At 35.5% G+C, this 23,536-nt stretch overlaps 1 protein-coding gene across 1 annotated transcript in view; it reads left to right on the forward strand.

The window, feature by feature from the left end:
* LOC138698160 (alpha-tocopherol transfer protein-like) overlaps nt 1-23,536 on the forward strand; it is an 87,452-nt gene that overhangs the window by 48,363 nt on the left and 15,553 nt on the right. The window contains exons 4-5 of the mRNA XM_069823910.1: nt 16,383-16,493; nt 21,744-21,846. Coding sequence (XP_069680011.1) covers nt 16,383-16,493; nt 21,744-21,846 — 214 coding nt within the window. The remainder of the gene's footprint in view (nt 1-16,382; nt 16,494-21,743; nt 21,847-23,536) is intronic.

The following is a 23,536-nucleotide window of genomic DNA, read 5'->3' on the forward strand; positions in this document are numbered from 1 at the left end:
AGCTTCTTACCCGAATACTAACAGGCATTTCCCATATTTATTCTGCGTTTAATTTCCTCCCGAGTGTCATTTATATTTGTTACTGTTGCTCCAAAGTATTTGAATCCTTCCACGTTTTCAAAGGATAAATTTCCAAGTTTTATATTCCCTTTTTTTACAATATTCTGGTCACAAAACAGAATTGTACACTTAGTCTTTTGGGATTTACTTCCTAACCTATCTCTTTACTTGCTTCAAGTAAAATTCTGTGTTTTCCCTAATCGTTTGTGGATTTTGTTCTAACATATTCACGTCATCCGCATAGACAAGCAACCGATGTAACTCGTTCAATTTCAAACCATCTCTGTTATCCTGAACTTTCCTAATGGCATATTCTAGACCAAAGGTAAAACGTAAAGGTGACAGTACATCTCTTTTCTTTGACAGTAGTGAATTGGAAAAACATCCGACAGAATATGGCCGATATAGACTGTGCTGTACGTTTCACTGAAAAACATTTTAATTAATCGAACTAGTTTCTCGGAAATATCAAATTCATTAGAATATTATATAATACTTTACTCTTAACCGAGTAATATGCATTTTTGAAGTCTATGAATAACTGATGTACTGTACCTAATACTACCATTTTTTTTTTCCAATATCTGTCGAATACAAACAATCTGATCAGTAGTCGATCTATTACGCCTAAAACCACACTGATGGTACCCAATAATTTTATCTAAATATGGAGTTAATCTTTTCACAAGAATATTGGAGAATATTATATTCGACGTCAAAAAAGTGATATTCCTCGAAAGTTGCTAAAGATAGTCTTGCCCCCTTCTTAAAAATAGGTACAATTTGCTTTTCCCAAATAACACGTACACTTAGCGGCAAAAAGAATGGGCCGATAGAAATGCTAAATTCTATCCTGCGGTTCACTCGTGTAAACGTAATCCACTGCAAGGCATTGCGAGGTGTCTCTTCATTGAAAGTTGTCCGTCTATAATGTAGTAAACCTTACGAGCAGTATATGACCCAGTGGTAAGAAGTCTGACATCTTTACCAGAGGTTGTGAGTTCGCCTTCCGGTACGGCAAAACTATTATTTCTTTATTTTAAATTTTACTTAATTAATTAGTTGAAATGTGGAATTGCTTTTGTTAACAAACTTCGTTATGCCTGCCTTGTGAAAATATTATTGCCCATCACCTGTGGGCTATTAATTGGTGAGACCTGACCTGTATAAACAAAAATACTTCATTGATAAAGTTCTCGTTAACACTTTGATAAAAACATAAAATTTACCTTGTCATACGTTAAAAGTGTTACAATTGTTAAAAAAAGGTATATACCTTCGACAGACGGCCCGTTTCGACGCTATGTGTTGTCGTCCTCAGTGTCTCTTGAACCACTGGTGATCTTGACTCTGCGATGTGCAGTTGTCGATGGTAGGGGTGGGGGTGTGTTGCTCCTATGGTGGGGGTTGGCTGTTTCTATGTTATGATGTATTATGACGTCAAATAATGTGTGCGTATCGAACTGCAGTTGTGTGTTAAGTATATATTGTGGGTATGCTATTGTATTCTTATATATTTCGTACTGTTCTAGGATGTTTAATTGTGAACTTTTTGGTGTGATGTGTAAAATTTCCATATCTGTTTCTATATTATTGTAGTCATGATTATTGTTGATAATGTGATCTGCATAATTTGATATGATGTAGGGTTTGGTTACAGCTTTAATACGTTCATTATATCTTGTATGAAAGGATCTTCCTGTCTGTCCTATGTAAAAATGTGGGCAACTATTGCATTTTAATTTGTAAACTCCAGTTGAATTATATTTATTTGAATGTTTAATGTGGTTATTTGACTATTTCTGTGTTGTATTATTTGTTTTGTATGCAATTTTGTACTTTAGTTTTCTGAATGAAGTTGCAATTTTGTGGGTATTGGTATTGTGATATGTTAATGTTATGTATTTATTCTCGCGTGCTGTTTGTGTTGGTTTGCTCCGTTTTTGTTTTACCTTTTTTATTAGTGTGTCTATTACGTTAGGGCTGTATCCATTGTCTTGTGCTGTATATTTTATTGCGTTTAATTCTTCAGTGTGGTTGTCATTGTTCATTGGTATATTAATTAATCTGTGTGTCATTGTACGGAAAGCTGCACGTTTATGTTGTATGGGTTGATTTGATGAATTGTGTATAAGTGTTGTGGTTGTAGTGGGTTTCCTGTATATTTTGAATTCGTGTCTGTTATTTGTTTTGGTTATGGTGATGTCTAAGAAGTTTATAGCTTGGTTATATTCCATTTCCACTGTATACTTTAATTTGGGATGTATTTTGTTGAGTTGTTCATGTAGGTTTTCTATTTGTCTTTTGTTTCCATTATATAAGACTATTGTGTCATCTACATATCGATGCCAGTACATTATTTTCTCTGCGTGATTGTTGTTGTCGGTGTTTAGTATGTGTGTTTGTTCTATATTGTGAATAAAGTTTTCAGCTAATATACTTGATATAGCTGAACCCATTGGTAATGCTTCAGTTTGTGTATAGTATTTATTGTTATGTGTGAAATAATTTTGTTTAGTAATAATTTCTGTGATGTGTATAATTTCGTTAATGTGAGTCTGTGGTATGTTATTTTGATAAGCATTTTCCGAAGTACTTCTAGTGTTTCTGTTACTGGTATGTTTGTATATAGGTTTACGATGTCAAATGATGATAGTGTTGTATTGTGTGGAATGTGTTTGTGTTTTATTTTGTTAACTAGGTCTGTGGTGTTGATTATTGTTGTTGGGTTTTCAAATTGTAAACTATTTCTTATAATGTTGTCTACATATTTCGCTAATTTATATGCTGGTGCATTATTCTAGTTAATAATACATCCCAAATTAAAGTATACAGTAGAAATGGAACATAACCAAGCTATAAACTTCTTAGACAGCACCATAACCAAAACAAATAACAGACACGAATTCAAAATATACAGGAAACCCACTACAACCACAACACATATACACAATTCATCAAATCATCCCATACAACATAAACATGCAGCTTTCCGTACACAGATTAATTAATATACCAATGAACAATGACAACCACACTGAAGAATTAAACACAATAAAATATATGGCACAAGACAATGGATACAACCCTAACGTAATAGACACACTAATAAAAAAGGCTAAACAAAATCAGAATAAACCAACACAAACAGCACGCGAGAATAAATACATAACATTAACATATCACAATACCAATACCCACAAAATTGCAACTTCATTCAGAAAACTAAAGTACAAAATTGCATACAAAACAAATAATACAACACAGAAATAGTCAAATAACCACATTAAACATTCAAATAAATATAATTCAACTGGAGTTTACAAATTAAAATGCAATAGTTGCCCACATTTTTACATAGGACAGACAGGAAGATCCTTTCACACAAGATATAATGAACGTATTAAAGCTACAACCAAATCCTACATCACATCAAATCATGCAGATCACATTATCAACAATAATCATGACTACAATAATATAGAAACAGATATGGAAATTTTACACATCACACCAAAAAGTTCACAGTTAAACGTCCTAGAACAGTACGAAATATATAAGAATACAATAGCATACCCACAATATATACTTAACACACAACTGCAGTTCGATACGCACACATTATTTGACGTCATAATAAATCGTAACATAGAAACAGCCAACCCCCACCATAGGAGCAACACACCCCCACCCCTACCATCGACAACTGCACATCGCAGATTCAAGCTCACCAGTGGTTAAAGAGACACTGAGGACGACGACACATAGCGTCGAAACGGGCCGTCTGTCGAAGGTAAATACCTTTTTTTTTTTTAACAATTTTAACACTTTTAACGTATGACAAGGTAAATTTTATGTTTTCAAAAATACATGTTTCACATCCTAAGAAACCGGACGCATATCAAGCAAATAAATAATTAAATTAACAAAAACAAACCATTTTTTAATATATTAACAAAATAAGGCACGTGGCGGGGACTAGTATGTTGTCCAGAAACCACCTACGTCAACAACTGCCCTCATTCTGCGAGGCACGGAGTCCACAAGAATATGGAACAGTCTAGATTCTTGGCAGCTCCTCCCACGCATATAGAACTCTGTCCCACAATTCCTCAGGTGTCCGAACGGGTGGTTCTTCTGCCCAATTAGAGCGTAGAATCCTTTTGACTACAGCCCACAAATTTTGAATTGGATATATATATGGTGAATTTGGAGGCCAGTCGACTGGGTCGACATCACGCCTCCTCGTAAACCATCTCTGAATCCGATTGGCGGTGTGTATCGGATGATTATCCTGCTGGAAGAAAAGTGTTCCTTCTGGATATCGTTTTCGGGCGGAAGGGATCATTACATTTGCCAAAATGTGTTCGTATACTTCTACCGTAAACCGCCCGTGGATGCGTTCCAGAAGTCCTGCCCCATCGTATGACATCCACCCCAACACGCAACCCTCACGCAACCCGACTTGTTAATTCAAACTAAGTGCAGTACTATCGTTGCTATTGGAGACAATTACCTTGACGGAGAAAATAACATTTCTCCAATCGAAGTCCTGTCGGAGAGTAGCATACGCAGAATAACCTATGCGAACCAGGGCAATGAATTATTTTTTCTGTGCCATCTTCAAGCGTAATGACGAGACAGAACGTTGTATTAACTGATAGCAGTATTGCTTGAAAGAGAGAGAGAGGTTTATTATTTATTAGAGTTTGGGCATATTCTAAGTGATATCGCCACATAATTATAGCTATGCGAGACACATATAATGGCAAATTTGTAATAAAAAGAAGAAGATTGGGGGAGATTCGAACCTTGAGTTACTAGTACCAACTTGTGCAATATGTACTATAGACCAATGCCGTAACGACTGACGCTACTGTGACTGTTAATATCGGTCGGCATAATACGTGGTTTTCCTGTTCATATTCGCTCCGGTTGATTTTGTATTTATCAATTTTATTATTATTTCACTCTTCAAGGGCCCTGATGTATCTAGAATCAACCCCCCCATTAGATTTTAATACATATTTTAGACTCTTAAGCAAAATACAGCAAGTTTAAATGGTTTAATTATGTGTTATCTGGTGAACTATGGCTTTCACGAGACGAGCATGCGCAATGTTATGTTTCTGGAACTTAGAAATTGTCGGCCGGCCCATTCTTTTTGCCGTTAAGTGTACAGCTGTCAAAAGAAAAAGTGGCCGCTCTCCTGAAACAAAGTTCCCTTCGGGTATCTTCGCTACAATTCGGAGACAGGCGATGTTACATGTTGTTGGACCACGTTGCCTGATATCTACAGTTATAATTGAAGTATTCTGTGTGTTATTCGATAGCGTAATGATAGCGTTTAGGCCTCTTATTCATGAGGTCCTGCGTTCGACTACAATCTCGTGCTTTTTATGTTCTTTCTTGTTCTGTTTTTGAGAGAAACAAACTATACATTATGGTTCCTTTCTCTTTTACGATTATTTTAGTAATTAACATCAGGTTCATGCCATGACTTTATCATTATGATATTGTGGCTGCAAATGGAAAGAAAAAAAGATTTTATTCTCAATAAAATTATCTTTCGTGGCATAAACAAAAAATTACTGGCGTCGGCCTTAAAACATTCAAACAATTAAGCGTTCAAAAACTAAACATAAAGCCACTATTCAATATTTAGTCTGTCTTCCTCTTATCTCGATCATCTTGCAGTCGAGTGGGCATTGAATTGACTAGTCTTTGCAAATAGCGACTGTTCTTAGACAGGATATTCCAGGCATTCTGAACATACATACATAAGTGTTCTGTCCATGGGCAGGTCTTTCATTGCAAACCTAGCAATCTCCAATCTTTCCTATTTTCTGCCTTCCTCTTAGTCTCCGCATATGATCCACTTATCCTAATGTCGAATATTATTCTTTTCAACCAGAGACCCAACCAATTCCTTTTTCTTTCTAATCAGTTTCAGCATCATTCTTTCTTCACTCACTTTTTCAAACACAATTTTATTTCTTATTCTGTCTGTCCACTTCACACGCACCGTTCTTCTCCACATCCACATTTCAAATGCTTCAATTCGTTTCTCTTCATTTCGTCGTAATGTCCATGTTCCTTCCCCATACAATGCCACACTCCACACAAAGCACTTCACTGGTCTCTTCCTTAGTTCTTTTTCCAGAGGTCCGCAGAAGATCCTTCTTCTTCTATTAAAAGCATCCTTTGTTTATGTTTGCAATTTTTATTGGGAAGGATAGGCCTAAATGCGGTAACATCCCGTTGCTTTCCGCACACCACTATCTCTTTCGCATCTTATTAAATTCCAGGGGGTCCAAGCGTGGAGATGAGGTGAGTGGATTTGACTAATTGGGCCCTCCGGACTTCACCGAAAGTCACGGCAAGGGTTAAATATTAATTCTATCAGGATGTTTGACCCGATCAGAGACCGGGAAATCTCAATTAGCCTTTGCCCCCCGCATCCTGGACTAGCTTCTACGAATATTCAGAAAATCTTATAGAGTGTGATTGGGCCAATTTTTTCCGAAAATGTTTCTATACTTTTGCCCTCGTAGCTCAACGGACGAACGTCGGAATTTAGATGTCAACGTCTCAGGTTCAATTCCTCGTTACTCCTTTTCATTTTATTGTGGTTCAAGATAGTATAATGTAATAATACAAAAAGAAAAACTAATACCAGTATTATGCAACTGGATTTTTCCAAACCTAATAATAAATTTAGGTTATTTATATCGCTAAAAAACGATTACAATATAAATAACTTGAATATTATTTATACAGTATCACTAAAGAAAGATAACAGAATATAAATGATAAATATCGGTTTGTTTAATTAATATAAGATATTATGTAATACATATTTAATTATCTAAAAAAAAATAACCTATTTTACAAAGAAAGATAGTTATTTGTGTTATAATAATTATTTACATAAAATACAGATTATTTATATTGCGAAAGAACAATAACAGTATAAATAACTTGAATATTATTAAATAATGCTAATGAAGGAAAAAGAATTTAAATGATAACTTGAATATTATTTATATCGCTAAAGAACGATAACAATATAAAAAACGTGAATATTATTCATATAAGAATTTCACTGATTTATTACAAATGTATTTAAGAAATTGTAGAAGAATAGTAATTAGTAACAGTGTCCTATTTATTCTTCTTGAAGCCAAATTTGTAACTTTTAAAAGTGTGGTTACTATGTTGAAGTGTATGTGTTGCAACGGATCCTTGAATTTGTTATGTGAGTCAGTTATGGGATGCTTGATGTCGTCGCAATGTCGTAATTATAGTTTGATTGTGTTTGTGTGACTATTGTGAATTAATTTATGATGTATGGTACGGAAAGCTGCATATTTGTGTTATAGAAGTGTTACGTATGTGTGTTGTTAATGTTTTTGTATGTTTCAAAGTGATAATTGATATTTGTTTTGCAATCGCAATGCCTAATTTACGGATTGTTTATGTTTTGTTTACATCGCGTAAGTTAATTTAATTTTCTTTTCCATTTCTCTATATGCTTATCTTTTTTTGTGTATGAAACTATAGCCCTAACATACATTTGTATAATAGGGCTAACTCACATTGGAGATACAGTAATAATTATTATTATTCATATCGTTATAAAACGATAACAGAATACAAATGATGACTTGAATTTTATTCATATCTCTAAAGAACGATAACAAAATATAGATAACGTGATATCCATGAAGAATAATAACTGGATATAAATGATAATTTGAATATCATTTACATCGCTAAAGAACGATTGAAAAATAAAATGAAAACTTAAAGAAGGCCCGAACCCACAACCTTTGTATCATTAAACAAGCACTCTACCGCTGGTCTACGAGGCGCAGATATGGAACACTTTTATAGTTCCGGAGCTGCTTGTACAAGCACATGCATCGTGTAAGATCGCCGCGACCCGAAGTGGACTTTGAAAATATTCGCTGTTCACGAGTGCGGCCACTTTTTTTTTTTGACAACTGTACAAGCTTATAAATTTCGCTAGATAATGCGCTTCCAACCTCTTGTATTAATTCTGCTTGAATTTGATCGATACGTGGAGGCTTGTACTTTTCAGCTTTTCTATCGCAATATCGACATCAGGATGTGTGGTTTCGGGTATAAATGGATGAGCAATTTGTATTTGAATTTCATCCCGATCATTTGTACTTGGCCAATGTACAGCTGTCTCTATAATTAAAGTTCCCTTCGGGTATTTCTGCTACAATTCGGAGACAGGCGATGTTAAATGTTTTTGGACCACGATGCCCGATATCTACAATGATAAACATAGTATTCTCCGTCTTACTATTATAGAGTAATGTTAGCGTTTCGGGCTGGTATTTGTGAGGTCGTGTGTGCTATCGCACCGTAGTGCTTTTTATATATATTTTTTTTTTTTTGGTTTTTAAGAGAGAGAGAAAATATATTGCTCCTGTCTCTTGTATGATTGTTTCAGTAATTAACATCAGATTCATGAATGTATTATGCCATGTCTTCATCATTATTTATTATGTCATTATGGGTGCAACTGGAAAAATGAAGAAAAATTATACTCTGAACAAAAACATATTTCGTACATAAACAAAACAAACTTACTGGCGTCTGCCCTAGAAAATTAAAACAATTAAAAGTTAAAAACATGATTCAATATTTAATCCATATTCCTCCCATCTCGATCATGTGTTGCAGTCGAATGGGCATGGAAACGACTAGTCTTTTCAGTTCTTAGCCTCGGCATCCCAGGCATCCTAGACGAGTTTCCACAAATCATCAGGATGTCTTGGAGGAGTATTGGGCTAATTTTTCCGCATATGCTTCTTTAATCCTTGGTTTTTCTGAACCGATTGTCTCTCGTATAGTACAAATTTGTGAGAAGCGGGCCTCGCACCTCGCACTTCGCAGAAAACCGAAGTTTACTTGTGCCTTCGTAGCTCAGTCGGAAGAACGTTGGAACATTAGAAGAACGTTCGAATATAGATGTCAACGTCTCAGATTCAAATCTTCGTCACTCCTTTTTTATTTTATTTTGTTACGGGATAGTATAATGTAATAATATAAGAAGCAAAAACTAACACTACTATTATGTAACTATATTATTTCAAATGAGGCGTTCTGTAAGAGAAGGGCGCCAAATGTACTCGTATAGATAATGTTCAAAGTATTTTACCTGTAAACGAGATAAGGGCGAATCAGCTTCTGTAAATAAGGATAATTACTTTGTATACTGAAAAACGAATACCTTTATTGAAAACTGCAATTAAATAATCCATCTTAACAGTGATCATAGGTGACATTCTGAATTCATCAATACTTACTCGTACTTACAAATGGCTTTTAAGGAACCGGAAGGTTCATTGCCGCCCTCACATAAGCCCGCCATCGGTCCCTATCCTGTGCAAGATTAATCCAGTCTCTATCATCATATCCCACCTTCCTCAAATCCATTTTAATATTATCCTCCTATCTATGTCTCGGCCTCCCTAAAGGTCTTTTTCCCTCCGGTCTCCCAACTAACACTCTATATGCATTTCTGGATTCGCCCATACGTGCTACAACCCTGCCCATCTCAAACGTCTGGATTTAATGTTCCTGATTATGTCAGGAGAAGAATACAATGCGTGCAGTTCTGCGTTGTGTAACTTTCTCCATTCTCCTGTAACTTCATCCCGCTTAGCCCCAAATATTTTCCCAAGCATCTTATTCTCAAACACCCTTAACCTATGTTCCTCTCTCAGAGTGAGAGTCCAAGTTTCACAACCATACAGAAGAACCGGTAATATAACTATTTTATAAATTCTAACTTTCAGATTTTTTGACAGCAGACTGGATTGAATTCATCAGTACTATGGGAATTATTTGAAAACAGTATATTAGAAAAAGCAAAAGGCGTAGAATAAACTCAATAGTGGCAGACATTAATATTAATATTAATAATAATAATAATAATAATAATAATAATAATAATAATAATAAATAAAAACACTTAATCGCACTGTGATGTAACATTTACAAAGTGTCTGAAATTATTAATAAACAAAAATAAGTAGATGCCTATCATGTTATTATCCTTGCTACAAAAAGTGATCACGTCGTCCATAAACATTCTGTGGCACATAGATAAGAAGAGCTTTCAGATCTTTTAGTTACTTAAAAGTGAGCTTTATTGGTGTGACATACCTCTTTGGCAAAACCAGCTGAGAGAGATCGGCCTGTTCATAAAGCGACATCTGTTCACAACAACATAGGTTACGAGCTTAGAAATATAGGTATTCTGGAGATCATAAGCACTCAACTCCCCGAAAATTACCAAACACAGGTTGTATTTTCTCCATACCTAATGCGTCGAAGCATCTACAAGTACATGGCGGCCTGTACCGCTAGCTTGCACATATCGAGATGTTTTCGTAATAATGTACGATTCACCTTTGTTCCTTTTAATCTTTGTACGTTTATCCATTTTTCGACATGCCTCTGACATTTCCTACAATAACTATAGTCCCGTCGCTCTAATTTCCGGCAGCCAATCGCGTTGCAGGTCGCCTACATTTAAACGTGTGCGTCTTGTGATTCGCTGATTCAGTTCTTAAGGCTCGATAAATACTTAATATGATCGCCCGCCATTTTAGCTTTTTTTTTTGGCGTTCGCAGAAAACACACGAAGACGTTATTTGCAGCTCAATTATTTGCTGAATTACATTGTGTTTGATTTATTATCATAGGAGCTACGACATGATCATGTTTAACAGTGCGGCAAATAGATTCCTCGTATGGTAGCTCGGTAATGTGAGAACAAAAATGGCGAACGATACTACCTACCTAGACTTCATAGAGCCTTTACTTTCTAAAACGTAAGCAAAGGGGCGGAGTCACGCCGGAAATAACAGCGTCGGGACTATAGATATGCCTGGTTGATTATCACTGTCACTATTACTCATAATATGCTATTACAATGTCCATTAATAGACGTAATTCCTCACTATGGTTGTACAGGGAGATCATTTTATTTTTACTTCAATTTTTATTGTACCTGAGTTTTTGAATGTACTTCACTCCCACCCCTTCTACTTAAGTTCCAACTATAGACAAATAAATTCCAACTGTCTTCCACACAGAACCAAGCCCGCATATAGTAAGCAGTACTGAGTTACTGAGTACAGTACGTTCCAGAAATATGTTCGCGTTTTCCAGTGACGAAAACTTCCAAAATTGAACCATATTTTCGCACAGGTACTGTCGTCCGTTTACCTACGTCGCATCCTGATTTTCCCCATCTGCTTCTGCTCGCTCCACTGTAAAGACTAGTGGCTGGGCTGTCTTAGCTCTTTTCTGAAAACATTAATTAGGAATTAATTGGACGTCTACGTAATATTATACAACTGTTTAAAATAACTTAAATAAAAGCGCCTCGTTAAGTAATTAACTGTCACGTGATTTCCCCCCTTTCTACGATTCTGCGACAAAACCACTTGGACGGACAGTAGATAGCATGTCTGAGTAATTTAATCTGTGCGGGTCTGGCAGAAGTGAAGATTGAATTTACAGTACGTAAGGTAATTTTTATAGAGTAGGTACAGAATTATTTCAACATGAGTTACTAAATATGAAGGACGAAACTGGTAATCGGAATTAGATGCAATAGTCTATAGTGCGACAAAATGTATAAAAGAACTGAAGCCTGTATCGAAATGAACGGCCACCATTTTCAAAAATGTGTTTAATTATCTATATTATGATTATTTTTCATTTTAACTTCATTCTCCATATTGTACGCTAATGTGCTGTAGACAGTGTAATATACATTGCATAATGAATACGTTCACATGGATAACTCAGTTCGTGAGTAAAAACATTTATTGTTAATACTGTACTGTATTTTGATTAAATAAAACCTAATGAAAATTATCAAACTCAAAATTGCGATATTTCCTAGTTTACGTAAATGGATGAACTACTTTTCTTCCCTCCTATACTTAATAGAGTGACTTGTTTGTATTTTACGCCAGTATCATCGAACTCCAGTCGTGGAAGGAGGTAGAAAACGGTGTTTCCATTTCTCAAATGCAATCCAAAGGTATAGCCAGGTTAATATTAAAAATGTTAGTAAAAATGAAATGATGTCCCTGTACTAATCTGTGTGGTTGCAACAACACTGAGACAATGAATGGCTCGAGCCTCTAGACAGAGTGGCGTATTCGCCATTCTCGTACGGAGTAATATGAATATTATGAAACTGTCACAGGCTACGCAGTTTCTCCAACCTTACAAACAATGATAATTTCGATGTAGTAAGGGCGAGCCCGCCAACGTCTGCCAGGCTTATGTTGTAGATATGTCTTAAATATTCGGAGGAGTAAAAAACACAAAAATTCGACGCTTGGCGGGATCGCCCTTCTCTTACGGACCGCATCAAATTTATATTACTTATATCGCTAAAGAACGATAACACAATTTAAATGATAACTAGAATTATTATTCATATCGCTAAAAACGATAACGGAATGCAAATGATAACTTGAATATTATATACATCGCTAAAGAACAATAAAAGAATAGAAATGATAACTTGAATATTATTTATATCGCTAACGAACTATAACAAAGTAAAATGATAATTAAAATATTATTTATAACGCTAAAGAACTATAGCAGAAGATTATTATTTATATCGATAAAGAACGATAACAGAATAAAATGGTAAATTGAATACTATTTATAATCTAAAGAACGATAACACGAATATAAATGATAACTTGAATATTAGTTATAACAATAAAGAACGATAACAGAATATGAAATATGATAACTTGAGTATTATTTATATCGCTCAAAAAACGGTAACTGAATATAAATGATAGCTTGAATATTATTGATTTATACTTATCGCTAATGAACGATAACAAAATGAAATGATAACTTCAATATTATTTTTATCGCTAAAGAACGATAACAGAACACAAATAATAACTTGAATATTATTAATATCGCTAACGGACTATAACAAATTAAAATGATAACGCAAATATTATTTATGTCGCTAACAAACGATAACAAAATAAATTATAACTTGAATATTATTTATAACACTAAAGAACGATAACAGAATATAAATTATAACTTGAATATTATTTATATCACTAAAAACGGTAACAATATACAAATGATAACTTGGATATTAAGGTATTTATATCGCTAACGAACGATAACAAAATAAAATGCTAACTTGAACAAGAATCGAACCTACAACTTTTGAATCATTAAGTGACCTCTCTACCGCTGGCCTACGAGACGCAGATATCGAAGAACTCCGTAGATCCGAATCGCTTTGTACAAGTGCCTTGCATCGTGTAACATCACTGTGATCCGAAGTGGACTTAGAAAATAATCGCTGTTCACGAGTGCTGCCACTGTTTTTTTTTTCACAGCTGTACATATCAGCCATAACCTCAATCATAGAATGTATAATAATAATAATAATAATAATAACAATAATAATAATAATAATAATAATAATAATAATAGTAATAATAATAGTAATAATAATAAAAATAATAATAACTTATTATTATTAGGCTATAATAATAAGTTATTATTATTAGGCTATTATTATTATCATTATTATTATTATTATTATTATTATTATTATTATTATTATTATTATTATCCGTATAAAATAGCAGCTATACTATTTCGAAAGGTACAGGAATTGAATGAACCGTAACCGCATCTGGGTACTTGTTTGAATATGTTCCACTCACGTCTTGTGGGATTTAAAGAACATTATCTACGTTTAAGAACATTTTTAAAAATAGAAGAACGTCCTTTGCAATGGATAATTTAGACAAATTTATTGTTGTGCATTGTTTTCACGACAACAGTAACTTTGCACATTGATAAGAGCATGACAAGATTAAATTGAAAATATTTAATAATTGAATTGTAATAAGTGCCTATTAACTATCTATTTTATACTATTAGTGTATACATAAATGCCTATTTCAATCATTTTAGTGTCTTATTGCCTGTCTATTTTTCATTTTTAGTGCTTACATGTCACAGTTTTAATCATGAGTTTCCCTTATGTGCATCACGCCATATAATGTAACATCAAGGTCTGAAATAACAAGATAAAATAGGGATAACACAAGGCAATTAATAGTTACCAAGCCCAATTGGAAGGAAGTTCAGTTTCCAGTTGTGTCCGGCAATTAGTACGACAGAATATTTCTTCAGCAGTGATCGTGCGATTAAAAACGCTTTCTATACTGTGACGGTAGGCCAAATACTCTCGGCGTTCCTGGCCGCTTCGGGGAATTTCGTGCGCGTCCGGCAGAAGAGAGGGGTCGCGAGGAGGCGGCGCGGCACGTGACGAAGGGAGAGGGGAAGAAAACCGACTGCGACGGACGTAAAGGAAGGCTGGCCGTTTCGAGAAGTTACGCGAGCTGGTTGTTGTAGCAAACCGTCTGGAAATCGAAAAGACGAGAACGCGTAATTTAGTAATAAATACAGAACGCGAGGAGAAGAGAGTTCAGTTTTTGGTCAGCAAGCCAGTCAGTCTTGTGTAGCAGTGAAGCCAGCTTCGAGACCGGAGTTCGACTTGAGTGTGTCCGCAACTGTGGGAGCGTCCTGGCCAGTGCGGCGTATCCGGAGCCTTTGGTTCGAGTGCAGTGGACCGCAGTTGGGGGACCTGAGTTCGAAGTTCAGTGGACTGTCTCTGAAAGTCTCGGGTTCGAGATACTGTGAACTTGAGTGAATGAGCTAGAATAACTAGCAAAGGCAAACGAACTGAGAACTGATAGTTTTGTTTTGTAAATAGTGCTTTGTGAACATTAGTTGAGATTAGCAGTACATTGTTGTTTTCAATAATCCAAGTGAATTGTCATTGTCGTCTGTGGAGTGAAATAACGAATACTGTGTTGCTGTGTGGAGCGCAAATCCCATTGTTGACGGGAGTGTTTAAATTTAATTATAGAAGGTGATTATTGTTGTGACAATAAAGTTACATTATTGTTCGAATTAATAGCTACAATACTAAAGCGAGAATTTATGTTTTTCTTCTACAAATGCAGAGAATTTAGTCGCTCTGAAGTACATATGGATAATCCTGCTAGAAAATTAAAAGACAAACTTGAAGCGTGAAGCGTAAGTGACGACGTGTTTTTATCTGGGAATCCTAAACAATGTTAGGAACTTAATACTTTGTGTAAAACATTTCTTTAAATGAAGCTGCGGAAATACAGCAACAAAAGACATTTAAATTATAAAAATAAACATTGAATCTGAGATATTACAAGACCATTTTGATTGTGGAACGGCAGTTGTCTATTAATACACAGCGCACTGCTGTTACGTGACTTGTGCAGTACGATCGCTCTCTTATTCTAGTCATAGACTAGGCCTAACTATCGGTATTTCTCTTCCTCACAGAGAAACAATAGAAGATCGCAGCGCCGCTGTTTACGTTACATAAATAAAAATGCTCACTTAGTATATTTCTTCAAAAATAAAGTACTAGCTAACACTTTTCATATTGCTATCAATTTTGTACAGCGATTTTCATGAAGTATAGCCGGCCTGGATAGCGTAGTCGGTATAGCGCTGTGTTCGAGGTTGCGGGTTCGATCCCGGTCCAGGTCGGTGACATTTAAGTGTGCTTAAATGCTATAGGTTCATGCCAGTAGATTTACTGAGATGTAAAGGAACTTCTGCGGGACAAAATTCTGACACACCTTCGACGCTGATTATGACCTCGGCAGTTGCGATCGTCGTTAAATAAACCATAATTTAATTTTCATGAAATGTAAAGTAGGCCTAATATTAGAACTGAATACTCGTCCAATATTATCAGCTCTCTCACGACAATTTAAAAAAATTGCATACTCTACTTAACAAGTTGTTTTCATAAATCAAGGAAAAAAGTTTATATTTTGAAATTATGATATAGCCTAAAGAATTCATAACATAAAAATTCCCATTCTTATTTCTATGAGAAGTATATGTCTTCATTTTTCTCCTCCGTAACTCCAAGAATAAGATTACTAGCTGCTTAGTTGCTATTTTTTAGTTAGGTATTTTTCTCGATCTCGTTTTCCAATTTTCTGTAATTTCTGACTGTCCCCAAAGTCTTTAATTAGCTATTCTCATTAAATGTTTAGTCTATCGAAATTTATTTTATTTTCTTATGTTAAGATTCGATTGTATAATGAATTTTATGACTGTTCATTGAACTGACTAGTCTTTGCACAAGTCATAGATTCTAAATATGTGCCATTAATTAACATTCAACATGTTTGCAGGATTGCCAACCTTCAGCACTGAAAGGTGTCCATGTCATCAACACTGCACCATTCATAGATAAAGTAATGCTTCTGATAAAACCATTCCTAAAAAATGAAATCAAGGAAATGGTAAGTGTCAAGTATGGTTCTTCACAGATTTACTACACTCAACACACAATTTATTCATTTTCTGTTGGCACACCACATACAAATGTGCGTACGTATGTAAGCGTGGGTTTAACGGAAATAGTGGCAACATAGACTACATGGTCTTCGCCGGGAAACAGGTTTCGCTTCGGTAAATGCAGTCGGCATTTTATTGTTATACTAGGGCATTCGAAAAGTAATGGCAATATAGTTAGTGTTTCACACTAGATTTATTTAGGTTACTTTTGAAATTACCTCTACTTCAAATACAGTCCCCTGCCATGTCAGCAATACGTTGTCAAATTCTTGGAAGACGGCGGACTCAATTTGCAGCAGTTTTTTTGGATATCTCTTTCACTGATCAATTTAAGCTCTTCGGATGTCAACTCTTGATTCAAAACGAATGTCTCGCTTGCACCCAACTTGCAATAGTTTAGTATGGTAGAACTTCTCTCCCACATGTTTCTTGTAATGCTCTAAAGCACTAAGTTGCATTTTTTTTTCTTGCAACTTTGGATTTTTATAAAGCACCTTTGTTCATATCTTTAGGGCTGTATTGTTTACAACAAATCAGAAACAACCACTGTATTTTTAAAAAATATGGCTATTTCGAGACTTTCAATATTGCAAAATTTATGAAACAACCTCTGTTCTATTTCGTAGACAAGACTTCAATGGTCACCGCTGTAGAATATTTCACATTAAGAAAAAAGCATTGAGCATATGGGGCTATTCCATCAAATGATCAGTTGCTATATAAAAGCCAACCTGCCACATAGCTTCTACATTGTACTAGGTAAGTCGCATGAAACCAATGATTTTTTCTTAACCCTGCGCTGATGACCTGAAAGAAAATTACATCAGTAGTGACGTGGGGTTTGAGGTACCCCATTTAATTTTTTGGCTTTTTACTGAATATGACATGAAACATACTGAAGGAAGTATTGCAAGCAGCTAGATGAATCCCCACGTAACAAACCAGAGTGATTAGTAGCAAACAAAAAATAAAGCAAGGTGGGGTGTGTCAAACCCCACATCACCAACGCAGGGTTAATTAGAAATCACCTATAGGAGCACTGATTTCCAGCATTGTTGCCATTGCTTATCGAATACCCTAGTAGATCGAAAGAACCGCCGAGAAAATAGTGTGTACATTTCCCCTCAAATTGCGTGAAAAGATTTGGTGTTGCGTAGTATAGACTTGTACTATAATATGGGTATATCAGTCCCAATTAAAGAGAGGGACACGGGCTAGGAATGCCCTCAAACGTAGGTTGCTTGGGTGGCTCATTGTGCTACCCGGAATAGAATGATGTAGGCCTACATGCTATAAGGCCGTCCCGCTCTTCAGATTCCCCTATGGGCCGACTCCGTACTCCCGTACAGTCTGGAGAATTCCTTTATTTTTCCACGTAAATATCACCGCGGTCCCCTAACCCTGTTTTCACGAGGTCCAATGAGCCCTGGGTAAAGACCACAATATCACCAACAACTAATGATCATTTCCCATGGGGTCCAAGTTCGGTGACGGCCAGCAACCGAATCTGCATCGGTCATAAGTTCGAAACAGGGGAAATAAACGTAGATGATGAAAGAGAGGAAATGTAGATGAAGTGGAGAATATTGGTGGAATGATAGAGGAAAACGGAAATAGCCGCGAGAAAAGTACTCTGCAACGTCTGTTTTGTCTACCACAAATTTCATCATGACCTGGCCGGGGATCGAACCCGCTCTAGCACTGAGTCACAGACGAGTATGAACAGATAATGAGACGTCATAGTTGGAGCATTTAGTATACAATTCAGTGCAGTGCACTTTAATCCGTGGCACTGCAGTACACATTACAAGAGCGAATCTTCAAAGTACATAATGGTACAAAAAGTGTCGTGCTATATGCACAACAGACGACAGATACAGCATTTATTATAAGTAGAGGGTGGAACCGAGATACTTCAGTAATCAATGTACACAAGCATTTACTATGGCTTTTACACACTCGGTACTGGGCACACATTGCGGACATAAACAAAGGTAGTACAGTCTGGTTATGATTGAAAATAAAGTACATGAATACATACCTTACACATGTAAGGTTCCGTCTTCTTCGGTTTCGTTGCCAGCATTACAATGAACAACAAAATACATCCGAAGATTTGCGAACTGAAACGTCCTGCGGCGATCATTCAAACAGTTTTTATATTTTGAGAACGACCTGTACAACAGCACAGGATGTCAATGGTAATACGACTGGTGTTTCGACATTACTCTTGTACACGTTACCATATAGGCCTACAGTATAGCGTCTCGTTTAGGTACACTGAAAACGTAAAGAAAGTGCAGGTAACGTGTGGGAGAGATCGAACCGTACGATAAACACGAAGGATGCACAAGGTTTTAGTTACAATATTTATGGCGGAGCATTAATTGAAATTATATTTTCCAAAAACACACAAAACAAAAGAACACAAATTGTATAACTTTATCATACACACGTTTTAACAAACAAGCAATTGTAATGTTGAAATAATTCAATATAACAAATCAAATTTTGCTACTTATATGATGTTGCTTTCAAGGAGCATTTTTTACGATCATAAATTTAATTCTTTGTATGACTAACATAAAACCACCGTCTTCTGTGGTCGAATGAACAAAACTACAGTATATTGGTCTGAAGTGACAAAACTATTTCATAAACATAATAATTATCCCTTCTCAAAGATCAATTTATTCAAGTACAGTACAGAGGACGGTGATATTATGTTAGTCATACAGAGAATGAAATTCATGACCGTAAAAATGCAGCTTGAAAACAACATCATATAGACTAAGTAGCAAAATTTGATTTGGTATATTGAATTATATCAACATTACAATTCCTTGTTTGTTAAAATGTGTATATGATAATGTAATGCAATTTGTGTTCTTTTATTTTGTGTGTTATTGGAAAATATAATGCCAATTAATGTTAATTAATATAATTAATTGTAACTAAAACCTTGTGCATTTCTCGTGCTTATCGTCGACCTGGTTGGCAAGTTGGTATAGCGCTGGCCTTCTATGCCCAAGGTTGCGGGTTCGATCCCGGGCCAGGTCGATGGCTTTTAAGTGTGCTTAAATGCGACAGGCTCATGTCAGTAGATTTACTGGCATGTAAAAGAACTCCTGCGGGACAAAATTCCGGCACATCCGGCGACGCTGATATAACCTCTGCAGTTGCGAGCGTCGTAAATAAAACATAACATTCGTATAACATAACATTCGTGCTTATCGTACAGCTCGACCTCCCCCACACGTTACCTGCACTTTGTTTACGTTTTCACTGTGCCTAAACGAGACGCTCTACTGCACACGTCAACACTGTGACAAACAACCTCGACATTAACGTCAGACAACTGTTCACTATGCTGTGCACAGTACTCTGCTGGCTTAGGTTCGGTTCCTACAGCGCGCAACGGAACGGTTGCCAGGTCATTTTGCGTTCGTAACAAAATGTACCTAGCCTACGAGAGTATCGTCACATGTGTAAGCTCCGTGTCCACACGTGTGGAGTAACGGTCAGCGCGTCTGGCCGCGAAACTAGGTGGCCCGGGTTCGAATCCCGGTCGGGGCAAGTTACCTGGTTGTGGTTTTTTCCGGCGATTTCCCTCAACCCAATACGAGCAAATGCTGGGTAACTTTCGGTGCTGGACTCCGGACTCATTTTACCGGCATTATCACCTTCATTTCATTGAGACGATAAATAACCTAGATGTTGATAGAACGTCGTAAAATGACCCAATAAAATAAAATAAATAAAATCTAAGCTCCGTTGTTGCCGTAAAGATATCCCAAGAGCCCGCCGTCTAATTGTAAGGTAAGCTAATAAATTGTATATGATACAATTTTTTCACCAGCTTACATCGATCGTGATGACCCTTCACAAATAAATTATATAGTATCTGCAATGTAATGTGATGCAATGTGAAAGTCCAAATTTGACGAGCTGAAACATCGCTCAACGGTCTGTTACTTGCCCAGGTCACTGTTCGAACGGTGTCGTACTAAGCGAAATCTGTTTCCTTGCGTACACTTGTCATGGATTTAGGTCTGCTGGTTTCTCCCAAGCTTCAAAAGAGTTCATCCTTCCATCTTACCAGAAACATCTGAAATCTCGATATACTCTGGGTTTCTTTATTTACGTTTAGTATTCTGTTGGAAAGTCATTCTTAACATTCTTTACAAAAAAATAAAAAAAAAAAACAAGTTTTCCCACCAATCTTATTCAATTATTCTTTCCTATCCCCTCATTAACTAGAATGTACCAGTTTATATTTAGCCTGTTTTATGCAGGCTTATAGTTGCACTTCTAATTTTACCTAAAAGTATGTATCTTACAGAACTTAACAATTTTATTTCTGCTTACTTGATTTTTCACTTATTTTTTCGATATAATATTCAATTTTAATCGCATAAGTTAGCATAGACATTGCTATCACCTTGTAAAGTCTCATTTTAATTCTATAAAATCCATAAACAGAACAAAAACAGTTATTATACTAATGCATTAAAATTATTAGCATACATAAATTTAAAATATTATTTTGTTTGGATTGATCAGTAGGCTTTATCTTCATGGTAACCTTAGAAAAGCCAGTTATAACTTTTTGTTTTATATATATATATATATATATATATATATATATATGTATATATAATATCTTTCCTCTTTTGGTCAATATGATATAGTTACTAGTACTACGGTACCGGTAAGTAACATTTTATATTTGTTATTTAATACCGAGTTTAAAGTTGTTTTACAAAATTAAGTTGCAATAATTTTCTTTGAAATGTAATTCTTCTTGTATCAGAGTATGAATATTTCACATTATAATCCAGTCTTACTTAGACATAATACACACACACATAGCCTTCGCTATAGACTATATACATATACATTATACAGCCTATATATATATATATATATATATATATATATATATATATATATGTAAATATAATAATTCTGTTTATTGTCTTCTGTGAACATAAAACACAATTTGAAACCACGAGATTCACTTACACGGAGATTACAGTGACAGTGAACATAGATTAATGTAGTTCGATTTTTTCATTAGAAACAGTGCTAGCAATTGCTAGGTACTTTTCTTAAAAGTGTCGACATCTCCCAAATGTTCAGATCTCCCAAAATGACGCTATTTCATTTCATATCAAGTCTACTTTTCTTTTCAGTTACATTTTCATGGTCCTCCTAAAGAAATTGCAAAGTTTATACCTCTAGAAAGTCTTCCAGAAGAATATGGAGGGAAGACAGAAAGTGCAGTTGCTGTTCATGGTAAGCAAGTAGGCGTACGCATGCATATAGTAGAGTAAAATACATACAATACTAAATGGTACCGACTCGTATATAACACTAACAATAGTCAGGAAAGTGGCGCTTAGCTATAGCTAAATTTCTAGGCTATACTTCGTGCATTATTATTACCTCAAATATTATTAGCAGGGAGATCGAGCGTTTGTAACCGTTTATTGGCGGTGCTTCTAGGTATCATTTGTGAGGTTTAGATCTTTCTTCGGACAGTTGACTAAACAAGAACAATATACGTAATGAAAATGTGTGTAATGTCGCAAACTAGACGACATTTTGGATGTTGCAGGCTAAATGAGGAAAAACAAAATAAACTGCATTTGGATATCTTAACTACAATGCATATAGCCAGACAACATTCAAACGATAGCGCTTTCATTATGGACTCTCGCATGACGTCATTGTTCGACATGACTTAATCGGTTAAACCCCACTCTAGTCTGACAAGTAGGAGTTTTCGGTTTAGTTCACTTTAGTAACTCTAAGGTTCCTGAGCATTTTGAAATGTATATTGTCGAGCTACAGTATTTATTTTTACGTCTCGAATGTAGATAAAAATAGGATAAACTAGCAAGTCCTTAAAAAGGTTATCAGCAAGTCTCCTGGAGATTGTGTTAATCTAACATACGACCACTTCAATCGGCCAAGCCTCCCGACAACAATTTCGCAAGGAAATTATTTTTCTCTTACATCGAAGCACAAGAAGTACGTTTAGAAATCAAACTTAGATAAAGTGCGATAATTGTATTAACTTTCTAAAACAAACAAGATATTACTTTCTCTTTCGGAAGGGTGTATGTACACAATGCACTCGCTAAAATAATGGAAAAAAATCAATTACAGAATGACCCAATATATTGTGAAGTTAAAATTACGAACTTTCAACATAATAACTTTATTGTCCTCAACTAAAACCACCTTTAACGTTGTTTGTACTGGTCCTTGAAAACGTTCTGAAAATCCTGTAACAATTTCTCGCTCATTCGGTGGCCCAGATTGCATTGAATGCCTTCATTTCTACTAAAATGTTTTCTTTTTGCGGCACCTTTAGACTCGGGAACAAAACTAATGCGTCCCATAAAGATGACATATCGCATTATAGGCTACGTGTCATTTGTTTAGCGACAATTAAATTTATTTTGCATGTTGCCAACCAGTGGCGAAACTTTTTACAGCTGGGGCCTCCAGCAAAAATATCGGGCCCCTTTTATTACTGCCATTTTTTCATATTGTCATTATTTTAGTTTTACATCTAATTTGAATAAAACAATTTAGCATAGCAAAATACTCCATTTTTAACACAATTAAGTGAACAGATGTGAAAAAAATTCAATACAACTACTAGTTTACTAAGGCTATAATTACACAATAATACCTAAGATAAATTTAATGTGAAGCTTAGTTCAACAAGCAGTTTCTCCTTCTGGCCTTTTGAGAAGCAAATTACTCAATCAAATCGTGTAGATCAAGCAGACGTGTTGCTCTACAAAACTTCTTTATTTCAATGTGCGTTTACTGTTTATATGCTGTGGCTACGGCTGGCAACCAAATGACATGAAAATACACCACGAGAAATAATGTATCCATCCATAAAAATCACTCTGTCATATTTTCAATATTGACATAACTACAAAATGGTTGTGGGCGATTCTACTGA

This window comes from Periplaneta americana, chromosome 4 (assembly GCF_040183065.1).
Source record: "Periplaneta americana isolate PAMFEO1 chromosome 4, P.americana_PAMFEO1_priV1, whole genome shotgun sequence".
NCBI lineage: Eukaryota > Metazoa > Arthropoda > Insecta > Blattodea > Blattidae > Periplaneta > Periplaneta americana.